Source organism: Pristis pectinata, chromosome 13, assembly GCF_009764475.1.
Source record: "Pristis pectinata isolate sPriPec2 chromosome 13, sPriPec2.1.pri, whole genome shotgun sequence".
In the NCBI taxonomy this organism is placed as follows: Eukaryota; Metazoa; Chordata; class Chondrichthyes; order Rhinopristiformes; family Pristidae; genus Pristis; species Pristis pectinata.
The window spans coordinates 3,413,619-3,437,258 of record NC_067417.1 but is presented as its reverse complement, the minus strand read 5'-3'; the positions used below and the strand labels follow the sequence as shown (position 1 = coordinate 3,437,258).

The 23,640-nt window shown below is 47.6% G+C and overlaps 1 protein-coding gene across 4 annotated transcripts in view; it reads right to left on the bottom strand.

The window, feature by feature from the left end:
* tk2 (thymidine kinase 2) overlaps positions 1-23,640 on the bottom strand; it is a 40,951-nt gene that overhangs the window by 10,469 nt on the left and 6,842 nt on the right. For all 4 annotated transcript variants that reach the window (XR_007957343.1, XM_052028209.1, XM_052028211.1 and 1 more), the window contains exons 2-9: positions 22,134-22,243; positions 15,862-15,905; positions 13,245-13,319; positions 11,008-11,061; positions 8,807-8,896; positions 6,955-7,028; positions 4,031-4,119; positions 1,666-1,745 (exon numbers count right to left, since the gene is read on the bottom strand). Coding sequence is in view for 3 of the 4 variants with exons in the window: in XM_052028209.1 (XP_051884169.1) it covers positions 1,666-1,745; positions 4,031-4,119; positions 6,955-7,028; positions 8,807-8,896; positions 11,008-11,061; positions 13,245-13,319; positions 15,862-15,905; positions 22,134-22,243 (616 nt within the window). In the remaining variant the exon portion in view is untranslated. The remainder of the gene's footprint in view (positions 1-1,665; positions 1,746-4,030; positions 4,120-6,954; positions 7,029-8,806; positions 8,897-11,007; positions 11,062-13,244; positions 13,320-15,861; positions 15,906-22,133; positions 22,244-23,640) is intronic.

Sequence of the window (23,640 nt, the reverse complement as noted above, 5' to 3'; positions counted from 1 at the left end):
AAGCAGAGCTATGTCAATAAACAAAATACAGATGCTGGAAAATCAAGTTTACAAGTAAGGACTGTTCCGACAGGAGGTCTTCAACCTGAAACATTAACTCTGTTTCTCCTCCCACAAGTGCTGCCTGACCCGCTGAGTGTTTCCAGTGTGTTCTGCTTTTATTTTAGAACGCCCAGGACTCTGTAAGCCTTTTTACCCACCTTCTCAATGTGTCCTTCCACCTTCAATGAACCATGTCCAGATAACCAATGTCTCTCTGTTCTTAATGGTGTAAATCAGATCAGCCATGATGTTATTAAGTGATACAGCAGGCTCCTCCTCCTGATTCCTACATTTGTATCCATATATATCAACAAAAGCAGTGATACTAGTACCAATTCCTGAAGGATTCCACTGTACATTTCCCTCCTGCCTGACTAACAACCTTTGACCATCACACACTCTCTCCTGTTACTTGACCAAGTTTTGATCCATGATACCACGAGTTTTGTTCCATGACCTTCAACCTTGAGGACAAACTTACAACATGGCACCTTATCAAGTGCCTATTGGATCTCCACATATATCACATCAACCACATTTCCTTCATAGGACCTCTTCATTCCTTTGTCAAAAAAACATTATTATAAAGTTAGACAGACAGAATTTGCCTTTAACAAATCCATGCCAACTTTCTCCACTCAACCCACACTTGTCCAAGTGATTCCTGGGAGTACAAGTGCATAGATCATTGAAAGTGGTGTCACAGGTAGACAGGGTGGTGAAAAAGGCATTTAGCACGCTGGCCTTCATCAGTCAGGGCAATAGGAGTTGGGACATCATGTCGCAGTTGTACAAGTCATTGGTGAGGCCGCACTTGGAGCAGTGTGGACAGTTTTGGTCGCCCTGTTATAGGAAAGACGTGGTTACACTGGAAAGAGTGCAGAGAAGATTTACGAGGATGTTGCCAGGATTAGAGGGCCTGAGTTACAGGGGGAGGTTGGCCAGGCTGGGTCTTTATTCCTTGGAACGTGGGAGAATGAGGGGCGACCTGATAGAAGTGTTTAAAATTATGAGAGGCAGAGATAAGGTGGACGGTAACAGTCTTTTCCCCAGGGTAGGGGAGTCCAAAACTAGGGGGCAGAGGTTTAGGGAGAGGGGGTAGAGTTTTAAGTGACATGAGGGGCAAATTTTTCATGCAGAGGGTGGTGAGTACATGGAACGAGCTGCCAGAGGAAGTGGGTGAGGCAGGTACAACAGTATCATTTAAGAACTTGGACAGGTACACGGAGGGGCGGGGCTTGGAGGGATATGGGCCGAACGCAGGAAATTGGGACTAGCTGGGTGGGCATCATGGTCGGCATGGACTGGTTGGGCCGAAGGGCCTGTATCCGCGCTGTATTGCTCTATGACTATGCTAATTCTACATTGTATCCGGTCGTTCCCCACCCACTGAGGTTAAGCTAATCAGTCCGAAGTTACTGACTTTATCTCTGCAGCCGCCTTTGAATGAGGGAGTAAGATCTGCAAGTTGTCCAGTCCTCTGGCACCACCTCTGGAAATACAGATGTTTGCAGCCCATTCATTCCCTTCAGGATTTCAGCAGTTCAAAGCTCCAACCACTGCCTTTCCTTGCTCCGCGCACCCCCCCCCACCCCATTTAATCCCCTTGCAATTCCTCCTCACCAAAGGAATGACCTTCTCCTCGTTCCGACACCTGGCTTTCAGCCTCTGGTAGCAGGTCTCCGGTGTGGTCTGCAGATACACTAAGGAGGGAGTCGACATTGATCATTTGTTAAGATCTCTGCAAAATGCAATGGCCCAACTTTTCATCTTTTGGATAGTTCCTCCCACCCCCCCGCCTACACTCTCTGTCACCCCGAGTTTGTACGGACGTACACCTCCACAGGCACTCAGCACGGTTAGTCACCGTCTGCTGGTTCCACACAGCCGGTCGCTCTCCACCAGCGTTCAACAACACCAGGTCAGAGGCTGGGGGTGCTGCAGCGAATGACTTGCCTCCTGACACCACAAAGGCGTCCCACCATCTCCCAAGGCACAGGTTAGGAACCTGTCAGAATGCTGTCCCCTTGCCTGGTGAATGCAGCTCCAACACCATCCAGGGCAAAGCAGCCTGTATGATTGACATCCTGTTCATTCCCTCCACCACCAATTCACTGTGTCTGCAGTCAAAGTCGAGTTTAAGGTGGGATTTAAGTCTAAGGTGAGAGGGGAAAGATTTAAAAGGGACCCGAGGGGCACAGAGGGTGGTGGGTATATGGGACGAGCTGCCAGAGGCAGGTACAATTACAACATTTAAAAGACATTTGGACAGGTACATGGGTAGGAAAGGTTTAGAGGGATGTGGGCCAAACGCAAACAAATGGGACTGGGTTAGATGGGTATCTTGGTCGGCATGGAGAGTTGGGCTGAAGGGCCTGTTTCTATACTGTATGACTCTTATGAGATTGTTGAACTCAGATAACCACATCACATTTCTGTGCAAAGACCAATAATCCAGTGGAACCCACAGTGACCCCAGTAAAGCAGGGCTACTGCAAATGGTCTCAGTGAAATAGTTTGTAGCTGCTCTACCCCTCCACCATAAACACTGACATGCCTCCTATTTTATATTTATACAGATCAGGTCATGTTTGCTTATGAGAGGAAACAAAAAGTAACAAGCACATTCTAACCCCAGAATACGCAGCCTCGTGTGTACAACACAAACATTAAGTGCAAAATCAAAACTACACATGCTGGAAATCTGAAATATAAACAGAAAATGCTGGAAAAGCACAGCAGATCAAACAGTATCTGTGGGAATGGATACCAAGTTCATGTTTTGGGTTGAAGATCCTTTGTTGGAACTGGGAACAAGAGTAAACACATTTGTGTTAAGCTGCAGAGAGCATGGATAGGACAAAGGGAGTATCCCTAATAAGGTGAGGCCAGGGTTGCTGTAGGGTTAAGTTGTCAACAAGGTCATCTGGTCAATGAATTGATGCAGACAATGAAAAAGAGGGAGACAATGTGGGGAGAGGGGAGGGGGAGAGTGGAGAGGAACACCAACAACAGAGTCACAGAAAGCTACAGGCCCTTCAGCCCACTGAGTCTGAACTGACCATCTAGGACACATTTTCACATTAATCTAACCCTAAACTATTTTGTTCTCCCCACATTCCCATCAACTCCCTACAAATTGTACTCCTCACCCATACCACAGGGCCAATTTACAACGGCCAATTAACCCATTAGTCCACACATCCTTGGGATGTGGGAGGAAACCGGAGCACCCAGAGGAAACCCACGCAGTCACAGGGAGAACATGCAAACTCCACACAGACAGCACCCGAGGTCAGGATTGAACCTGGGTCACTGGAGTTATGAGGCAGTGGCTCTACCAACTACACCACAGTGCTAATGGAGAGAGAAAAACTGAGCCATTATCAGAGGTGAACTGGCTAGTTCTGTTACAGACAGACAGCAGGTAAACTGAAGCGATTGGGTCTGGAAGGCTGCACCACACCCAGAAGGAAGATGAGGTGCTGTTCCTCAAGCTTACATCGGACCTCACAACAACAGTGCAGAACGCCACAGAGATAGAGTGGGCTGGAGAGTTCAAGTGACAGGCAGCAGGGAGCTCAAGGTAACCTCTGCAAAAGAGTCACCCATTCTGTGTTTGGTTTCTCCACCACATGGAATGGAGTACACTAGATTGGAAGGGGTTGCTGCTTCACCTGGAAGGACTGCTTGTATCCCTGGAAGGAGGGAAGGGAAGAGGTGAGGGAGGGAAGGGAAGAGGTGAGGGAGGGAAGGGAAGAGGTGAGGGAGGGAAGGGAAGAGGTGCAAGGACACAGGTTGCATCTCCTGCAGTTTTATGGAAAAGTGCCATAAGAAGGGAAACCTGAAACGTTAGCCGTCTCTCCTGCCACAGACGCCACCCACCCGGCTGAGTTACCACTGTTTTCTGATCTTACACAAACATTAAACCACTCTCTGACTAGTGAAGGGCGTCGAGCCCCCAATCCCATTCAATGGTCACTCTTACCAATCAAGTCAACCTGAACGTTGGTGTTAGCCACGATCCAATCAAACCACTCGGACAACACAGCGTAATCCACAGCGGGCATTATGGAGCTGAGAAGAGGGAAGACGATGGTTATTCTCTTTAATTGGAGGAAGTTGTCCCAGTCTCAAAACTGGATCTACATTATCAGGAATTCAGGAAACACCTCGCAGATATAAAGGGCAGTGGAAAATTGCTCCCTCTAACCACCGCCAAGAAAGTCTGGGGTTGTGAGGAAACATTTGGACATTTCTAGAGATTACAACCAGGATAAACAAGGGCAGCAGGTGCAGGAGAACACCACCGCCTGCAGGTTCCCCTCCATGTCACTCACCACCCTATTTGGCATTCTCACTGGGTCCAAATCCTGGAAATCACTCCCCAACAGCACCGCAGAAGCACCTTCACCGGAACTCCTGTAGTTCAAGGAGGTAACTCACCACCATCTTCCCACAACAATAAATGCTGGCCATGTCGGTGATGTTCTCACCCCATAAATGAAGACCAATGCTAATAGATTTTGGATCAAAATCTACAGATTTTGAAAATCAAAAACAAGGGAAATGCTGTGTACACTCAGCAGGTCAGTGAGGAGGGAAACAGAGTCAATATTTCCGGTCAAGGAAAATCATTACCTCAGTCCGCATCCTATCACAGGCATTCCCTGTTCTCTCCATCTTCTCCACACACACTTGTTTTCCCACTTTCCACCTTTGATGCAGGGTCCTTGACCTGAAGCATCAACTGTTTCTCCCCCCACCACTGCTGCCTGACCTGCTGAGTGTTTCCTGCAATCTTGCTTTATTAGTAGATTTTGGGTAGTTGACTGCACCATGGAGAGAGGACAGTTTTCCTTGGAGCGGACAACCCTGAGGTAGGACACATAAGATATAGGAGCAGAATTAGGCCACTCGGCCCATTGAGTCTGCTCCACCATTCAATCACGGCTGCTTTTTTCAACCCTGTAACCCTTAACCCCCTTATCAATTAAGAACCTATCAATCTCTGCCTTCAAGACACCCAATAACTTGGCCTCCACAGTCCTCCATGGCAACGACTTCCACAGATTCACCACCCTCTGGCTGAAGAAATTCCTCCTCTTCTCAGTTTTAAATAGATGTCCCTTTATTCTGAGACTGTGCCCACAGATCCTAGACTCTCCACTCACGGAAACATCCTCTCCACATCCGCTCTATCCAGGCCTTTCAATACCCAGTAGGTTTCAATGAGATCCCCCTCATCCTTATGAACTCCATCGAGTACAGGCCCAGAGACATCAAACGTTCCTCATATGTTAACCCTTTCATTCCCAGGATCGTGAACCTCCTCTGGACCCTCTCCAGAGCCAGCACATTCTTCCTTAGACACGGGGCCCAACTGATGTTTACAAAGTTATGAGGTGCGCAGATAGGGTAGCTAATAGAAAATTCACTTAAGAGAGATTTAAAGTAAGGGGAGGGAGATTGTGAGGAGATTTGAGGAAGAAATTTTTCACCCAGAGAGTGGTTGGAATCTAGAACACACTTCCCAAATGGGTGGAGGAAGGTGCTCTCAGCATACATAACGATCTGGACCAGCACTTGAATGGCCAAGGTCGAGGTTACTGACCACGTGCTGGTAAACGGGATTCATGTAGATAAATATTTGATGGCCAGCACATACATGGTGGGCCGAAGGGCCTGTTTCTGTGCTGTAGGACTGTGTGACATAAACTAATTGAATGGGTGAATCAGGCTGACTAGTCTGCACCTCCTCTATGCAATGCAGCACTTTACAGAGTGCTCCCTTAGCTCATAGGTTGCATATCCATCTCTGAGGATCAGGATTTGAATCCCGCTGTAGATGGCCGTGGCAAGGAAGGATGGGTGGACATCCAGCAGGAAACCCGTGTCTGGTGAGTTGGAGGTAGCCTTCACCTCCGTCATCAGGTGCTTCTGGATACCCATAACCTTGCCGCTGTGCAAGAGGGGTCCTACCCCCAGAGTCAGTCGGCAGTAATGTCAGTCTGTCTACCTGTTGAATCAGCTCATGGGCTCCCCCTGTACTTCACAATGTTCTCCACGAGAAGAGTGCAAAGATAACAAAATAAAAATAATGCTGTCTCCACCTACACTGTCCCGTCCCACCAGCCCCCCCCCCCATCACTCCATCTCCCTCCTCGTTTCTTTTGTCCGCCTCCATCCATCATCCACCTGCCTCTGTCTCCCCTACCTGGCTCGACCTGCCCGTCATCTTTCACCCCTCCTCAGTCCACCAATCACCTCGGGCTCCTGTCTCACCCCTCCCCCTCTTCTCCTTATACCGGCCATCTCCCTTCCCCACTCTCAGTCCTGATGCAGGGTTTCAATGTGACACATCAACAATTCCTCCCCCCGCCCCCAAAAGATGCTGCTCGACCCGCTGAGTTCCTCCAGCAGAGTTCCAGCATCTGCAGTCTCTGGTGTCTCAACAATGATTCCACCTTGTTACAGGGCAAATCCGCAAGGAACTGTACTGTACTGCCATAAAACAACAAATTCAACACCATACGTCAGTGATGATAAACCTGATTCTGATTCGGAACCCTCCCATTCTAGATCACATCATACTCCAGGAGTACAAAGATATGAAAATAACAAGACCACCACACATCCTTACTATAACAAAACCAATTACTGCTGCAGTATCCCCAACTCATTGCTTCTCAGAATATCAGGTCTATGGGCACATCTGCAGTTTCCACCCTTTGAGAAGCTAAGCTCGTTGCCAGCTCATGCTTGCTTCTCTCGGTTGAACATGTTAAGATCAGAAACAGCCGGCCATTCAACAGCAGCGATGAAGGGGGCCTCAGACTGTGCCAAGCTGGGTGAGAAGGGAGCAGTCAGAGTGGGTTTGATGGCCATATCTGTCCACCGGGCACTGCTTACCTTTGGTAGTGATTCTCCACAAAGACATACTTGGCGCTGTAAATGGATCTCTCCATCATTTGGAAGGGCAGTGTCTAAAGACAAATGTTACAAAGAATTACTTAGAAATTATGGGCTCTTCTGCCCAACAGAACTATTAGAGTCATGGAGTTATACAGCATGGAAGCAGGCCCTTCAGCCCAACTTGTCCATGCCGACCAAGTTGTCTATCCAAGCTGGTCCCATTTGCCTACATTTCGCCCACATCCCTGTAAACCTTTCCTCTCCATGTACCTGTCTAAATGTCTTTTAAACATTGTAATTGTACCCGCCTCTACAGCTTCCTCTGGCAGCTCGTTCCACACACCCACCACCCTCTGGGTGAAAATGTTGCCCCTCAGGTCCCTTTTAAATCTTTCCCCTCTCACCTTAAATCTATGTCCTCTAGTTTTGGACTCCCCTACCTAGGAGAGACTGACCATCCACCTTAACTGCGCCCCTCATGATTTCATAAACCTGTATAAGGTCACCCCTCTACCTCCTACACCCCAGGGAGAACAGTTCCAGCCTGTCCAGTCTCTCCTGATAACTCAAACCCTCCAGTCCCAGCAATATCCTTGTGAACCTTTTCTGCACCCTCTCCAGATCAATGACATCCTTCCTGTAGATGGGCGACCACAACACTCCAAGTGCGGTCTCACCAACGACTTGTACATTTGCTAACATAACATCCCAAACCCTGTACTCCATGCCCTGAGCGATGAAGGCAAGCGTGCCAAATGCCTTCCTCACCACCTTGTCTACCTGAGCAGGGGTAGAGGAGCCTCCTCGATCTCTTCTTCGTCATCTTGTCCCACCACCATATTCCTCTATTACTTACTCTTCACGTGCACATGCAGCTTCCCCCGAATATCTCCTCTGCTATTTGCCTTAAGTCTTACTCATGGTGGAGCTCCACTTACTCAGTACTCGCTGTGTCAAGAGGTTGGCTCTGAATTCTCTAATGGTTCAATTACTGCATCTTATAGGTATCATCCCAAGTTCTAGAATCTCCCACCAGTGAAAACACTGACCTCTATCAAGAAACTCCTCGGCTTTTACTTTTCTAAAATGCCTCAGCTTCTGATTAGACCACACTTAGAGTACTGTGTCCAGTTCTGGTCGCCTCATTATAGGAAGGATGTGGAGGCATTGGAAAGGGTGCAGAGGAGATTTACCAGGATGCTGCCTGGTTTAGACAGTATGCATTATGAGGAGAGACTAAGGGAGCTAGGGCTTTACTCTTCGGAGAGGAGGAGGATGAGAGGACACGTGATAGAGGTGTACAAAATATTAAGAGGAATAGATAGAGTAGACAGCCAGCACCTCTTTCCCAGGGCACCAATGCTCAATACAAGAGGGCATGGCTTTAAAGTAAGGGGTGGGAAGTTCAAGGGAGATATCAGAGGAAGGTTTTTTACCCAGAGAGTGGTTGGGGCACGGAATGCGCTGCCTGGGGCCGTGGTGGAGGCAGGTACATTGGTCAAATTCAAGAGATTGCTAGTTAAGCATATGGAGGAATTTAAAATAGAGGGATATGTGGGAGGAAGGGGTTAGATAGTCTGAAGCGAGGTTTAAAGGTCGGCACAACATTGTGGGCCGAAGGGCCTGTATTGTGCTATACTGTTCTATGATTCTTCAAACCTCTCTGTTATCCAGATCCCTCCATCCTGGCACCACCCTTGCCAATTTTAATTTGAATATTTTTCGACATCACCATCCTTTTACACAGTAGGACTGAGAACATCTCCAAATGTGGTCTAAGGGTAACTTCTACGAAGAGCTAGTTGGACAAGATAGCATTTAAAAAACATCTTGTGTGTCAGGGACGTACCCGAGGCCGAGTGTGCTGCTGTAACATAGTCAGTTGTACGTAGGTCTGTAACGTAATCGCCCAGCGTGAGGGATCTTCGTACATGAGGCTCTGCCAATAAATGAGTTAGGTGTCAACAGATTGAGAGGTCAGTTCCCTGTGCCTCATCAAGTGAATGTACTTCCTTCACTAAACTCACTTAGTTAAATGCTCACTTCAAGGGAAGAAGAATTGTTGACCAAAGGTCCCAACAATTGGCACAAGAATGCAAGAGGCTGCAGAGAACAGTGGACACAGCCCAGTCCATCACGGGCACAGCCCTCCACACCACTGACAGCATCTACAGGAGGCGCTGCCTCAAGAAGGCGGCATCTATCATCAGGGATCCCCACCATCCGCGACATGTCCTCTTCTCACTTCTACCGTCAGGCAGGAGGTACAGAAGCCTGAAGTCCCACACTACCAGGTTCAGGAACAGCTACAGCCATCAGGTTCTTGAACCAACCTGCACAACCCTAACCCTACCTCAGCAATGGGACACTACAGACCACCTCTTGCACTGGCACAGACTTATCTTCGATTATGTCTTTGTTTTTTTTTGCACTAATGTCTTGTTTTTGCAGTCTTTTTCTTCCAGTGTATGGTATAATTTTATGCATAATTTATGTTCTGTGTTGTCTGTACCTACCTGCCTGTGCTGCTGCTGCAAGTTTTTTTTATTGTACCTGTAGCTCACCGACAGTAAACTCGAGTTGACTTGACAATAGGATCATGGGAAGGAGGGTAATGTCATATAGCCCAAAGGTCAGACAGCCAATTACCACTCAGTGACCACCTGCTGCCAGGTGCCAAGCTGGCTGTTTGAGAGCTTTAGATGCTGGTCTTCCCCAAATTCTGTCAGGACTAGACACAGGGTAGATGTTCCCAATGTCTGGAGAAGCCAGAAGCAGCAGCCGCAGTCTCAGGAGATTGGGTACACCATTTTGAACCAATGGAGCTCTCTATCATAGGAGCAGTGGAAAGCCAAGTCACTAAATATACTCAAGGAGGCAATTGTATTTCTTAACGCTAAAGGGACCAAGGGCAACTGGGAGAAGCCAGGATCAGCTATGAACATGCAGCAGGTTTGAAGGGCTGAATGACCTCCTACTGTTCCTATTTCCCATTTCAGTCAAGTTCTGCTATGGACTAAGACCAGTTTTAATCATTCTCACAATGTGGGGATCTACCACCCCTTCCCTGGTTTCCTTGGGGAGAGGTGCTGACCACGGGGGTAAAGGGGCTCCCTCAGCACTCCAGGAGGCAGCTCCACAGTTCTGACCCAGCCAAGAGTTTCAGCTCACGATGGCGTGTAGAGGTTCTCCCGAAGTTCAGAAGCTCTTGGACTCCCTGCCCTAGTCCTTCTCACCGATGGAGCAGAGACCATGCGGTGAACAAAGTCATTGCAGTGCATCCTGGCTTTAAATTTCTCAGCCTCATCCCACCCTGCTGCACTCCCCACCCACCTCCCGCGCTGAACCCCACCTGTTTACAGTTTCTATATCACCATCCCTCCATCTTTGACCACCCACTGCAGGAAACTCTGACCCTGAACACACACCCTTTCCCCTCTTTTCAAAGTCAAAGTTGAGTTTATTGTCACGTGCACAAGTCCATGTGTGCACAGGTGCAATGAAAAACTTACTTGCAGCAGCATCACAGGCACATAGCATCAGATAAGCAGAATTCACAAGAAAAACATCAATTAAACATAAATTATACACAATTTTTACAAGAACGAACACAATTAGAACAAAACATAGTGCAAAGTGATCAAAGTGGTCATTGTGTTGCTAAACTGTAGCGATTAGGGTTGTGCCGGTTGGTTCAAGAACCGAATGGTTGAAGGGAAGTAGCTGTTCCTGAACCTGGTGGTGTGGGACTTCAGGCTTCTGTACCTCCTGCCCGATGGGAGCTGCGAGAAGACAGCACGGTCCGGATGGCGGGGATCGTTGATGATGGATGTTTCTTTCTTAAGGCAGCGCCTCCTGTAGATACTCCCGATGGTGGGGAGGGACGTGCCCGTGATGTATTGGGCAGAGTCCACCGCTCTCTGCAGCTTCTTACGTTCCTGCACATTCTCTTCCCCCTTTTCCCATTCCAGATTCTGCAGCTCCTCCCACTTCCCATGAGCTTGCCGACACATTCCCCTCAAACACCCAAGTCAAAGCCCTTGTTCTTACCAGCAGGTTGTGGTTCCAGATGTTCCTCCACTTTGAGATGGGCTCCAGTAGAACCTGAGGCAATGCAAGGGAAATAAAAGTTCACCGTGCAGGCAGAGTGAGAGACCAAGAGCAAGCATGCCGCTTTCAGACTCAGGACAAAAGAGGTTCTGCTAATAAACTAGGATTAGAGAGCTCTTGTGTTGAAGGTCTAGAATATAAAAGCAAGGATGTAATGCTGAGGCTTTATAAGGTGTTGGGGTCAGACCACATTTGGAGTATTGAGAGCAGTTTTGGGCCCCATATCTAAGGAAGGACGTGCTGGCATTGGAGAGGGTCCAGAGATGTTTATGAGGATCAACCCAGGTACGAAAGGGTTAACCCACGAGGAGTTTGATGGCTCTGGGTCTGTACTCGCTGGAGTTCAGAAGGATGAGGGGGGATCTCAATGAAACCTACTGAATATTGAAAGGCCTGGATAGGGTGGACGTGGAGAGGATGTTTACATCAGTAGGAGAGTCTATAACCAAATGGCACAGCCTCAGAATAGAAGGACGTCCCTTTAGAACTGAGATGAGGAGGAACTTCTTTAGCCAGAGGGTGGTGAATCTGTGGAATTCACTGCCACAGACGGCTGTGAAGTCATTGGGTGTATTTAAAGCGGAGGTTGATAGGTTCTTGATTAGTAAGGGCATCAGAGGTTACGGGGAGAAGGCAGGAGAATGGGGTTGAGAGAGGAAAAAAAAATCAGGCATGATCAAATGGCAGAGCAGACTTGATGGGCCAAATGGCCTGATTCTGCTCCTATGTCTTATGATCTAAGTCTACGCCAAGCGGATCTGCTGAGGAACACCCAGCGTAACATGTGGTCTTCGGAGAGCGAGCAGCTCAGATTTCCCTAGAATAAACTGACACTTATTGGGTTAGGAAGGCTTCCTCAACTGAGACTTGTATCCCCATGAATCGGTTAAGGAATGATCTAATTGAAGTCACAGAATCATACAGCGTGGAAACAGGCCCTTCGGCCCAACTCGTCCATGCCGACCAAGATTCCCATCTAAGCTAGTCCTACTTGCCTGCATTTGGCCCATATCCCTCTGAACCTTTCCCATCCATGGACCTGTCCAGGTGTCTTTCAAAAGTTGTTATTGTATCTGCCTCAACCATTTCCTCTGGCAGCTCGTTCCACGTACACACCACCCTGTGTGTAAAAAAAGTTGCCTCTCAAACTCCTATTAAATCTTTCCCCTCTCACCTTAAACCTGTGCCCTCTAATTCTTGATTCCCCAACCCTATCTCTGCCCCTCATGGTTTTATACATCTCTACAAGATCACCTCTCAGTCCACTATGCTCCAAGACATAAAGTCTTAGCCTGTCCAACCTCTCTCTATAACTCAGTCCCTTAAGTCCTGGCAATATCCTTGTAAATCTTTTCTGCACTCTTTCCAGTTTGATGATGTCTTCCCTATAGCAGGGCGACCAAAACTGAACACAATACTCCAAGTGATTAAGTGCAGTTCTCGTCACCACACTATAGGAAGGATAGGATTGTAATGGGGAGGGTGTAGAGGAGATTCCCCAAGGTGTTGCCTGGGATGGAATATTTTAGTTATGAGGAGAGACTGGATAGGCTGGGTTTGTTTTCCTTGGAGCAGAGGAGGCTGAGGGATGGCCTGGCAGAGGTATGCAAAGTTATGAGGAACACAGATAGAGTAGAGAGTAATGTACTTTTCCCCATGGCAAAGGTATTGCTTTAAGGTGAAGAGTAAGAGGTTTAAAGGGGATCTGAGCAGCAATGTTTTCACCTAGGTGGTCAGAATCTGGAACGCACGACTGAGGTGGTGGAGACAAGCGCTCTCAGAACATTTAATAAGCATCTGGATGAGCATTGATAGGCCACAGACCAAGCCTGGTAAATCCCAATTGGTAGTTGGCATAGACAGGATGGGCCAAAGGGCCTGTTCCTGTGCTGTGTTCCAAGAGCTGGTGGGAATCTGGAACCTTCCCAGGATAATCAGGAGATAACCCAAATTCTACAACGTTGGAGTCGGTGAGAAGATGGAGTCAGTGGGATTCTGTACAACACCAATAAACAGGAAGGAGTTTGGTCCATTATGGGTTTGTGTATGAATGAATAGCCTAACAACTACATAACTGCAACATTACAGGAATCAGGCTGGGCAAGATATGCCAACCCTGGCAGCAATGCCCACATTTGAAGAATGAATCAAGTATCTTTACATGGGCTGTTATTTACCTCAATGTTACTATATTTTGCAAAGTACTCCAAGCATGTAGTCTTCCCACTTGCAATGTTCCCTTCGACGCAGATCTGAAATGAAGCAAAAGAGCAGAACAATTTGGTTTCCATCCACAAAAGCCACGTTCCTCGGTTTACCAGAGGTGAAACCAAGGGGTAGCTTAGGAAACTCACTACTGTTCACATCAAAGATCATCCCCCAGAACGGACATGATCACAAATGCCTCATGAACAGCAGTCACGGGGAACGGGAGGTGAAAGAGTACAACACTGAGTGCTTTGGGACTTGGGAGGGAAGCATCATCTTGGGGTCATCCTGCCTCTGACCCAGATACCTGGTCTCACGATGTTGAGAGCTTGACTAGTCCCCGTTGGCCCAGTCTGACTGTCACAGGCATAACGTATAATCCAGGTACAAAGAAACCCATGGAGACACAAGGGACTGCAGACACCGGGATCTGGGGCAACACACAAGATGCTGAAGGAACTCAGCGGGTCGGGCAGCGTCTGTGGAGGGAAACGGACAGTTGGCATTTCGGGTCAAGACCCTTCATCTGGACTGATCAAGTCACAGACAATACCAGTTCAGACCTGAAACGTCGACCGCCCATTTCCCTTCATAGATTCTGGCTGACCCGCTGAGTTCCTCCAGCATCTTACATGTTGCACAAAAGAAACCACGTTCGAACCCCCAATCATCATGAATTTTCAGACATTTAAGACTTTGTTCAAACATACGGTTTTGTCCATTTCTGTACCCTCTTGAGATCAGGGGCCGTGGGATGTGGCGGGCTGTTTGTTGCTTATTTGGGTTTCCAATTAACCTTCTTTAGCACCAAAGCAAACATCAGGTCAAGCCTTGACATCAGGCTGGGACCAGGGAGAGCTCCCCTGCTCTTTAAACATTGGCCTTTTGCATTGACATTCTCACACCCACATGAAGCAAAACGTGGGCAATATTCAGGCATCAGCTGATAAGTGGCAACTAACAATTACAAATCACAAAGTGCCAGACATTGTCAATCTCTAACAAGAAAATCTTCCCAGTTCTGACAAAAGGTCTTTGACCTGAAACATTAACTCTGTTTCTCTTCTCCCAGATGCTGCCTGACCTGCTGAGAGTCTGGCCACCTACCGTTGATATTCAATGGCATTACCATCCCTGAGCCCCCAAACATCTACATCCTGGGGATCACCATTGACCAGAAACTCAACTAGACAGTCACGTTAATACTATGGCTACAAGACTCCCCAATTTTTATCAGGAGTGCGATGAAATCTTCTCCACTTGTGCAGCTTCAACAACCCTCAGGAACCTCAACAAAATGGAGGCAATGCAACCCACTTGATCAGCACCCCATCCACTACCCTAAACATCCATTCCCTCCGCTACCAGCGCACAGCAGCTACAAGGTGCACCACTGACAAAATATACTGCAGTCACTCGCCCCAGGCTACTCCGACAGCACCTCCCAGGCCCTCAAATCTCTACCACCAAGGGCAAAGCCACCAGGTGCATGAGGACACCACGCTCTGCAGGTTTCCCTCCAAGTCACACACTGTCATAACTTGGAAGTATATCACCGTTCCTTCATTATCACTGGGTCTAAATCCTGGGACTCCTCTCTCCCCGAGAGAACTACGGGCGCACCTTCACCAGAGGGACTGCAGTGGTTCAAGAAGGAGGTTCACCACCACCTTCTCAGGGGCAATTAGGGATGGGCAGTAAATTCTGGCCTTGCTGATGACATCCACATCCCAATAAATGAAAATCTCAGTTAACATCTCGGGTAAAAAAATTGAACCTCTGGCAGTGAAATGGGTGCAGGTGTCAGGTACCGATATCTTTTAACCACAGATGGTTCACTGAAATGGAACTGCACAGTTCCCAACATCCATTGGGAAAAGTGTCAGACCTTAAGGTAGTTCACCCCACGGCAGCCACACACAGCTTCATGGAGGAGGGAAAATCTCGGATTGCAAGGTTATCACAGCAATCTGGGCACCCACCCCCCAAGCAGTGGTCTACCCTGATCAGAGACCACACCCACAAGTGGCCCCAGGGTGGGAAGATCAAGGAAGCAGAGATGCCATCAGCGGCTCTGATGTGCAGAGTTTAAATAAGGTTGCGGTAACAGACAGGACAACCAGTGACGAGGTTTCACTGCAAACTGGAATTAGCAGAAGCCGTGTGAGACACATCAGTCAGAATGGGATCCTGCAATTCACATCTCTTTATCTCGTTTCATGTTCTGGTCCGGGCAGGTAAAGGCCGACAGTGACATCATTACATGCGTGACTGACAACTGCAACACGCTAGCATGGATTTGCCTGGTCCAGTTCCCAGAATTTTTTCACCCGAATTCTCCAGGGCTTTTCTCCACGGATGCTGCCTGGCCTGCTGAGTTCCTCCAGCATGCTAATGTCTTTTCGTGTGGATTCCAGCATCTGCAGTCCTTTGTTTCTCTAGTATGATTTCACCCAACAGTGGTAGCTGTAACAACCTCACTCTGGATTAACGATTGATTTTTGAAAATTGCAAATAAATCAAATATCTAGCCATACAAGTCTCTACTGTACACATATCTATCACAACGAGTGCAAAGATACATACCACCAACTTCTTCTCCTCCATCAACCCAGCACTGAGAAGTCGAGCTGGAAAATATCAAATGCATTTTAGGTGAGTAATAGAACAGTGAGGGGGCCACAAGAGAGAGAGAGATAGGAACACAGTGAGGAGACCAACGAGGAACAGAAAGACAGGGGCAACGGATCGCGGTACTATGGTAATCCTTTAAGGGACAAGGTTCCTCTAAGAAATATTGCAACCATATTGCAAGCTATTCCCTTCAGTGGTTGGATGATGAGGTCAGGCACGGTAGCACAGTGGTTAGCATAACGGTTTACAGCACCAGTGACCTGGGTTCAATTCCGGCTGCTGTCTGTAAGGAGTTTGTACGTTCTCCCCGTGTCTGCGTGGGTTTCCTTCGGGTGCTCCGGTTTCCTCCCACATTCCAAAGACGTACGGGTTAGGAAGTTGTGGGCGTGCTATGCTGGCGCCGGAAGCATGGCGACACTTGCGGGCTGCCCCCCAAATCACTACGCAAAAGATGCATTTCACTGAGTGTTTCGATGTACATGTGACTAATAAAGATACCTTATTTTATAGTTAATGGCAGCACCCTTAACAGCATTGATTGCAGAGGAATCTTGGGGTCCAAGTCCATAGCTCCCCGAACGTGGCTACACAAGCAGATAGGGTGGTAAAGAAGGCGTATGCCACGCTCGCCTTCATTGGTCAGGGCATTGAGTATAAGAGTCAGGAAGTTATAGTGCAGCTTTTTTAAAACTTTGGTTAGGGTGCACTTGGAGTATTGTGTGCAGTCCTGGTCGCCCCATTACAGGAAGGATGTGGAGGCTTTGGAGAGGGTGCAGAAGAGGTTCACCAGGATGCTGCCTGGATTAGAGGGTATGAGCTATCAGGAGAGGTTGGACAAACTTGGGTTGTTTTCTCTGGAGCATCAGAGGCTGAGGGGAGACCAGATAGAAGTTTATAAGTTTGAGAGGCATAGATAGGGTAGACAGAATCTTTTTTCCCCAGAGGAGAAATGTCACGTACTGGAGGACATGCATTTAAGATGAGAGGGGGAAAGTTTAAAGGAGATATGCAGGGGAGGTTTTTGTTTTACACAGGGAGCGATGGGTGCCTGGAATGAGCTGCCAGGGATAGTGGTGGAGGCAGATACGACAGTGGTGTTTAAGAGGCTGTTAGACAGACACATGAATATGCAGGAAATGGAGGGATATGGATCATGTGCTGGCAGATGGGATTAGTATAATTTGGCATCATGGTCAGCACAGACTTCATGGGCCGAAGGGTCTGTTCCTGTGCTGTACTGTTCTGTGAGAATTGTTAATTTTATTGCTGTGTTGTACTTTGTATTTTCTGTACATTTATTTTCATCCACATTAAAGGAGAAATGATAGCCCTTTCAGATTGAGCTCCTTTAAGAGCAGTTGAGATTGAATTTGATAACAATACATTTTCTTTAGGAGTGCAAACTGTCCCAGTGTCTCCTCTCTCAATCTGCACAGCCTGGCTGCAGAATTCCTTGCCTGGATTTTGCTGCACGGCTGCAATATTTGCTGCACAATCACTTCTCCTGCTCATGTGACGCTACAGAAGAGTCAGCAGTTAACGCTGCTGTGTCACAGCCCCAGTGACCCAGGTTCAGTCCTGACCCCAGATGCAGCCTGTGCAGACTTTGTACAGACTGCAGGGATTTCCCCCACTCCAGTGTCCTTGTACATCCCAAAGACGTGCTGGTAGGTTAACTGGCTTCTGTAAAAGACTCCTGGTATACATAAGTGGCTGAGGAATCAAAGGGGAGCTCACATCACTTCAGCATTTCTTTTTGCACTACTTCAGATTACACTACAATCTTTGCACCACTCTGCTGTTTTGCACTCGCTGTATAGTTATTATTACCACTCTGTGAGCTTCATGCAAACAGGGAATTTCATTGCACTGTAAAAGTACCTGAGAATGTAAGGGTTAATGTAGTTCAGCTGCTGTGGCCTAACCATGGCGTGACTATAGTTGAGATGCACGATGTCCAGGTGTCTCGTGTAAATCAAAGAAGTAGTTAAAGGAGTTCCCTGTCTTTGCTAGTGTTTGCGATAAACGGTTATCCTTGGAGACTGGAGCTGTCTGTGACTTCAGATTATAGCCTGATGAACTGCTGCTGAGTTACAGTGTGCTTAAAGGTAAGAAAATAACAGATAATGAAGAGAAAGTATTTAAGCAAAAAATAAATCATTAGGATAGCTTGGTATGTGAAGCTTAGCACATAGGCTTCTTTGTTTTAAGTATAAAAGAGGGACCCTGGCATGTGAACCTGAGTGGAGATCAGTACAGAGCTCAGGTTACACTGTTTACTCTTTCTCTGTATCCCCCACTCCCGCTAGTGAAAGAAAAACAAAGTGCTTGTTGTATGCTCCTTGGTTCTGTTTGTCTTTGCTTTATTACAGCGCGGATCGACTTTCACAGCACCCTGGTCTGTAAGACAATAAACTAATCTGAATCTAATGCAGGAGAAACTAAACTGAAGGGCAACAGAGAAATGAGGGAGATGGGAATAGGACTGATGGGATTACTCTGCTGAGAGCTAGCAGGGACCCAATGGGCTGAATAGCCTCCTACTGTTGTAACAAGGAGGGAGGGAGGAAGGATCTAGCGCACAGAGGCACGTTAGACCAGTGATCTGTGAGCAAGAAGTAAAACACTGCACATGCTGGAAATTTAAAATGCTGGAAACACTCAGCAGGTCAGGCAGCACCTGTTGAAGAAGAAACAGCATTTTGCATTGCAGAGTCATCGAGATAGACCAGAGGGCTCGAGTTAGAACAAGAGACTGGACAGGCTGAGACTGTTTTCCCTGGAGCAAAGGAGGCTGAGGGGTGACCTTATAGAGGTTTATAAAACCATGAGGGGCACAGATAAGGTGGATGGTCACGGTCTTTTCCCCAGGGTAGGGGAGTCTGAAACCAGAGGGCACCGGTTTAAGGTGAGAGGGGAAAGATTTAAGGGGACCTGAGGGGCAAGTTTTTCCACAAAGAGGGTGGTGGGTGTGTGGAACAAGCTGCCAGAGGAGGTGGTAGAGGCGGGTACAATTACAATGTTTAAAAGACATTTAGACAGGTACATGGATAGGAGAGGGAGCTGGGCCAAACGTGGACAAATGGACAAGCTCAGGAAGGCGCCTTGGTCAGCGTGGGTGACTTGGGTTAAAGGGTCTGTTTCTGTGCTGTACAACTCTTTGAAACCTGAATCATTAATTCTGTTTTTCATTCCGCAGATGCTGGAGGCTGAAGAAATTCAGTTTGTCCCCTTTGACCCTCACCAATTTTTACCGATGCGCCACAGAAAGCATCCTATCCGGATGCATCACGGCTTGGTACAGCAACTGCTCTGCCCGGGACCGCAAGAAACTGCAGAGAGTTGTGGACACAGCTCAGCACATCACGCACACCAGCCTCCCCTCCATGGACTCTGTCTACATTGCTCGCTCAGTAAAGCAGCCAGCATAATCAAAGACCCGACCCACCCCAGACATTCTCTCTTCTCCCCCCCTCCCATCAGGCAGAAGATACAAAAGCCTGAAAGCACGTACCACCAGGCTCAAGGACAGCTTTGATCCCACTGTTATAAGACTATTGAACAGTTCCCTAGTACGATAAGATGGACTCTTGACCTCACAATCTACCTCACTATGGCCTTGCACCTTATTGTCTGCCTGACTGCACTTTCTCTGTAACTGTAACACTTTATTCTGCATTCTGTTATTGTTTTCCCCTGCACTACCTCAATGCACTGATGTGATGAAATTATCTGTATGGATGGCATGGAGAACAAAGTTTTTCACTGTACCTCAGTACATGTGACAATAATAAACCGATTTTCCTGACCTGCTGAGTATTTCCAGCATTTTCTGTTTTTGTTAAAAAATAAGCTGGAAAAAGCACAGCCAGTCAGGCAGCATCTGTGGGTAGAAAAAGGAAGTTAATGTTTCAGATCAGTGACCTGTCATCAGGACAAATGGGGACGCGTTTTCCTCCACATTTGTCACATCAGCACTGTCCCGGTTAACGCACTGCAGCCCTGCTCCCACACACCCCACTCAACTCGAAGAGCTGGATGGCATACTGGACACAGCAGCCTGCTTGATAGACACCCCATCCACACCCATTCACTCACTCCACCCACCGACACACAGTAGCAGCAGTTTGTACCGTCTACAGGAGGCACTGCAGCAACTCACCGAGACTCCTTAGGCAGCACCTTCCAAACCCACCACCTCTACCAGCTAGAAGGACAAGGGCAGCACAAGCACAGGGAACACCACCCCCTGGGAGTTGCCCTCCGAGCCCCACACCATCCTGACTTGGAAATATATCGCCGTTCCTTCACCGTTGCTGGGACAAGTCCTGGAGCTCCCTCCCTGACATCACTGTGGGTGTACCCATGCCTCAGGGACTGCAGCGGGTCAAGAAGGCAGCTCGCCACCACCTTCTCGGGGGCAACTAGGGAGGGGCAACTAAATGCTGGGTCAGCCTGCGGAGCCCACGTCCCTTGAATGAATATAAAAAATTCACTGGGACCCCAGTTCCCACACTTTATTTTATGTACTGTTATTGTTTTTACCCTGTACTACATCAATGCACTCTGTACTAACTCAATGTAACTGCACTGTGTAATGAATTGACCTGTATGATAGGTATGCAAGGCAAGTTTTTCACTGTACCTCGGTACAAGCGACAATAATGTTACAGACTCGGTGAATGTCCCTTTAAGATAGAGCATAGTGGTGTGTGTGTGTGTGTGTGTGTGTGTGTGTGTGTGTGTCTGTCGTGCTTGGACATCAACAGAAGATAAAGGACGTAATGATACTGTTGAAGAAGTCAGTCGAAGTCAGTCAGAGGAGAGAGAGAGAGAAAAAAGGGAGAGAGAGACACCAGTCTGCTAGTTTTCTCTATCGATGGATGAGAAACAATAACTGTGTCTGTCACTGCAATCCACGTATGGAAATTGGAAGTAATCCAGTGGAGTTCACTTTGTTGCTGATCTGTAGAGGGAACCAGGTATTTGTGTGGACGGCCACGATCCGGATGCTTTTCGGGGTGAGGAAGTCACTACTGAGTAAACACTGAGGTGTCGTTTGGGTTCCATCGTGGACCATTTGGATTTCGTAATTACTCTCTATGTTCTCTCTACATCTACATCTTAACTTCAGACAACGGTGGTTGTTGAAGAAGCCTTTGCTCATGTTTCACCTTATGGCTTGCTGAACTGAACTTTAAGAACCATTCCTGGACTTGGAGTTTGGGACTTTGCCACACACACACACACACACACACACACACACACACACAAAGAGTTTAGTTTTGGGGTTAATGCTCAAGGTTTAACATTTTTACTTCTAACATTTTTACTTTTATTTTTCTTATTCTCATAAGTAGTGATTAATAAAGTAGTTTTTAACATTGAATCATGACTCAATGTGTTTCTTTTGTTGCTGTTTCGTAACAAAGTTGGGGGCTCGTCCGGGATTTGAACCCGGGACATCTCGCAAAAATCAAAAATAATAAACCAATACTTCAGCTCTCCGAAGAGCAGCATCATGTAATTTACACCAGATGGTCTGGCGACAGTTTGAGCTAAAGCTGCAACCAGACCTGTACTGCACTTTCTCTGTAACTGTTAAACACATTATTCTGCATTCTGTTACTGTTTTCTCTTTGTACTGTCTCAGTGTACTTATGTAAGGAATGATCTGTCTGGATGGCACGCAAACAAAAGCTTTTCATTGTATCTCAGTACACGTGACAATGACGAAGTTCACTGGAAAATATATTTTTACATTGCGTAACATATAAAAAACGAATTAAAAGTACGTTGGAGTATTGATTGGAAAATCTGTCGGGTTATCACTACTGAAGTCCTGAGTATGCTGAATTATGGGAGTTTCATTGTATTACAGCAGCGCCTACTGAGAGTGGCTCAACACCAGGGGCCTTTGTATAGTTCGGCTGAGGTTGTGACACTGTGCTGAAAATGCAGGGGCACTGATACCTCAACGTGTCCACATCCGTTACTATCGGATCCACGGCTACAGTGTAACTCCACTGTCACCGTGTGACCCCACCGCTACAGTGTAACCCCACGGCCACAGTGTAACCCCACCGCCATAGAGTAATTCCACGGCTACACTGTAACCCCACGGCCACAGTGTGTAACTCCACGGCCACAGTGTAACTACAGTGTAACCCCACCGCCACAGAGTAATTCCACGGCCACAGTGTAACCCCGCGACCAGACATTACCTGCACAACCGCGGCCGCTGGTCAGTTTGAGCAGCCGGTGAAATCGATTCCAGCACCACACTGCCATCTTCAGCAGCCTCCCCACACACATGAACAGAGCAGCTCTCCCCCTGGGGAAAGGAGCAGAGGGCACAATGGGAACGAGAGCCTCATTAACACGTTACCAACTCGGAAGCATTTAATCCAGTCCCGCCCCGTGAACCCCCGGTACTAATGCAACATCCTCGCTGGTATCATTTCCTCCAGCCTGCTTTATAGGGGCGGTGCCATCGATGGGACGCTCTGGCAGTACAATCATATCAGAGAGTCGAAGAACGGCGGGGACTGGGCGTCTGATAGAGAAACAAAACATGCTGGAAGTACAGACAGTATCTGTAGGACCAGAAAAATTCAGGGCATAATAGAACATACAGTATAGTACTGAACAGGCCCTTCGGCCCACCGTAGCTGTGCAGACCAGGAAGCCAGTCTAAAAATCCCATCTACCTGCAGGTGGTCTACTCCCTGCCTGTCTAGATGCTTCTTAAGTGCAGTAATTGTATCAGATTCCACCACCAACCTCAGCAGTGAGTTGCAGATATCAAACACTCCCTGTGTAAAAATCTTACCCCTCAAATCTCCTCGAAAAGTCAAACCTCTCACCTTGAACCTGTGCCCTCTTATTTTTAATACCCTGACTATTGGGAAAAGATTTTGACCATCTGCCCTATTTATTGCCTCCTATAGGGAGAGGTCTGGGGAGGCTGGGCTTGTTTTCCCTGGAGCGAAGGAGGCTGAGGGGTGACCCGATACTGGGAGATAAGAGAAGGTGAAATCAGATACAATTACTACATTTAAGAGACATTCAGACGGAAACCAGCCTCGCCTGCATGGATTCTGTCTACGCTTCTCGCTATCTTGGTAAAGCAGCCACCATAATCAAAGACCCCACCCACCCCAGACATTCTCTCTTCTCCCCCCTCCCATCGGGCAGAAGATACAAAAGCCCAAAAGAACGTACCACCAGGCTTGAGGACAGCTTCTATCCCACTGTTATAAGGCTATTGAACGGTCCCCTAGTACGATAAAATGGACTCTTGACCTCACAATCTACCTCGTTATGACCTTGCACCTTATTGTCTGCCTGCACTGCACTTTCTCTGTAACTGTAATGCATTATTCTGCATTCTGTTATTGCTTTTCCCTTGTATTCCCCCGACGTAATGATGTGATGAAATTATGTGTATGGATGGCATGCAAAACAAAGTTTTTCACTGTACCTTGGTACCTGTGACAATAATAAACCAATTTACACTTAAATGGACAAGGCAGAGAGATCAAATGCAGGCAAATGGGATTAGTGCAGGTGAGCAAAGAGGTTGGCGTGCCGATGGTGGGCCGAAGGGCCTGTTTCTACTAGAGAAACAAAGGTCTGCAGATGCTGGAATCTAGATGAAAAACACGATGATGCTGGAGGAACTCAGCAGGCCAGGCAGCATCCGTGGAGAAAAGCAGGCAGTCGATGTTT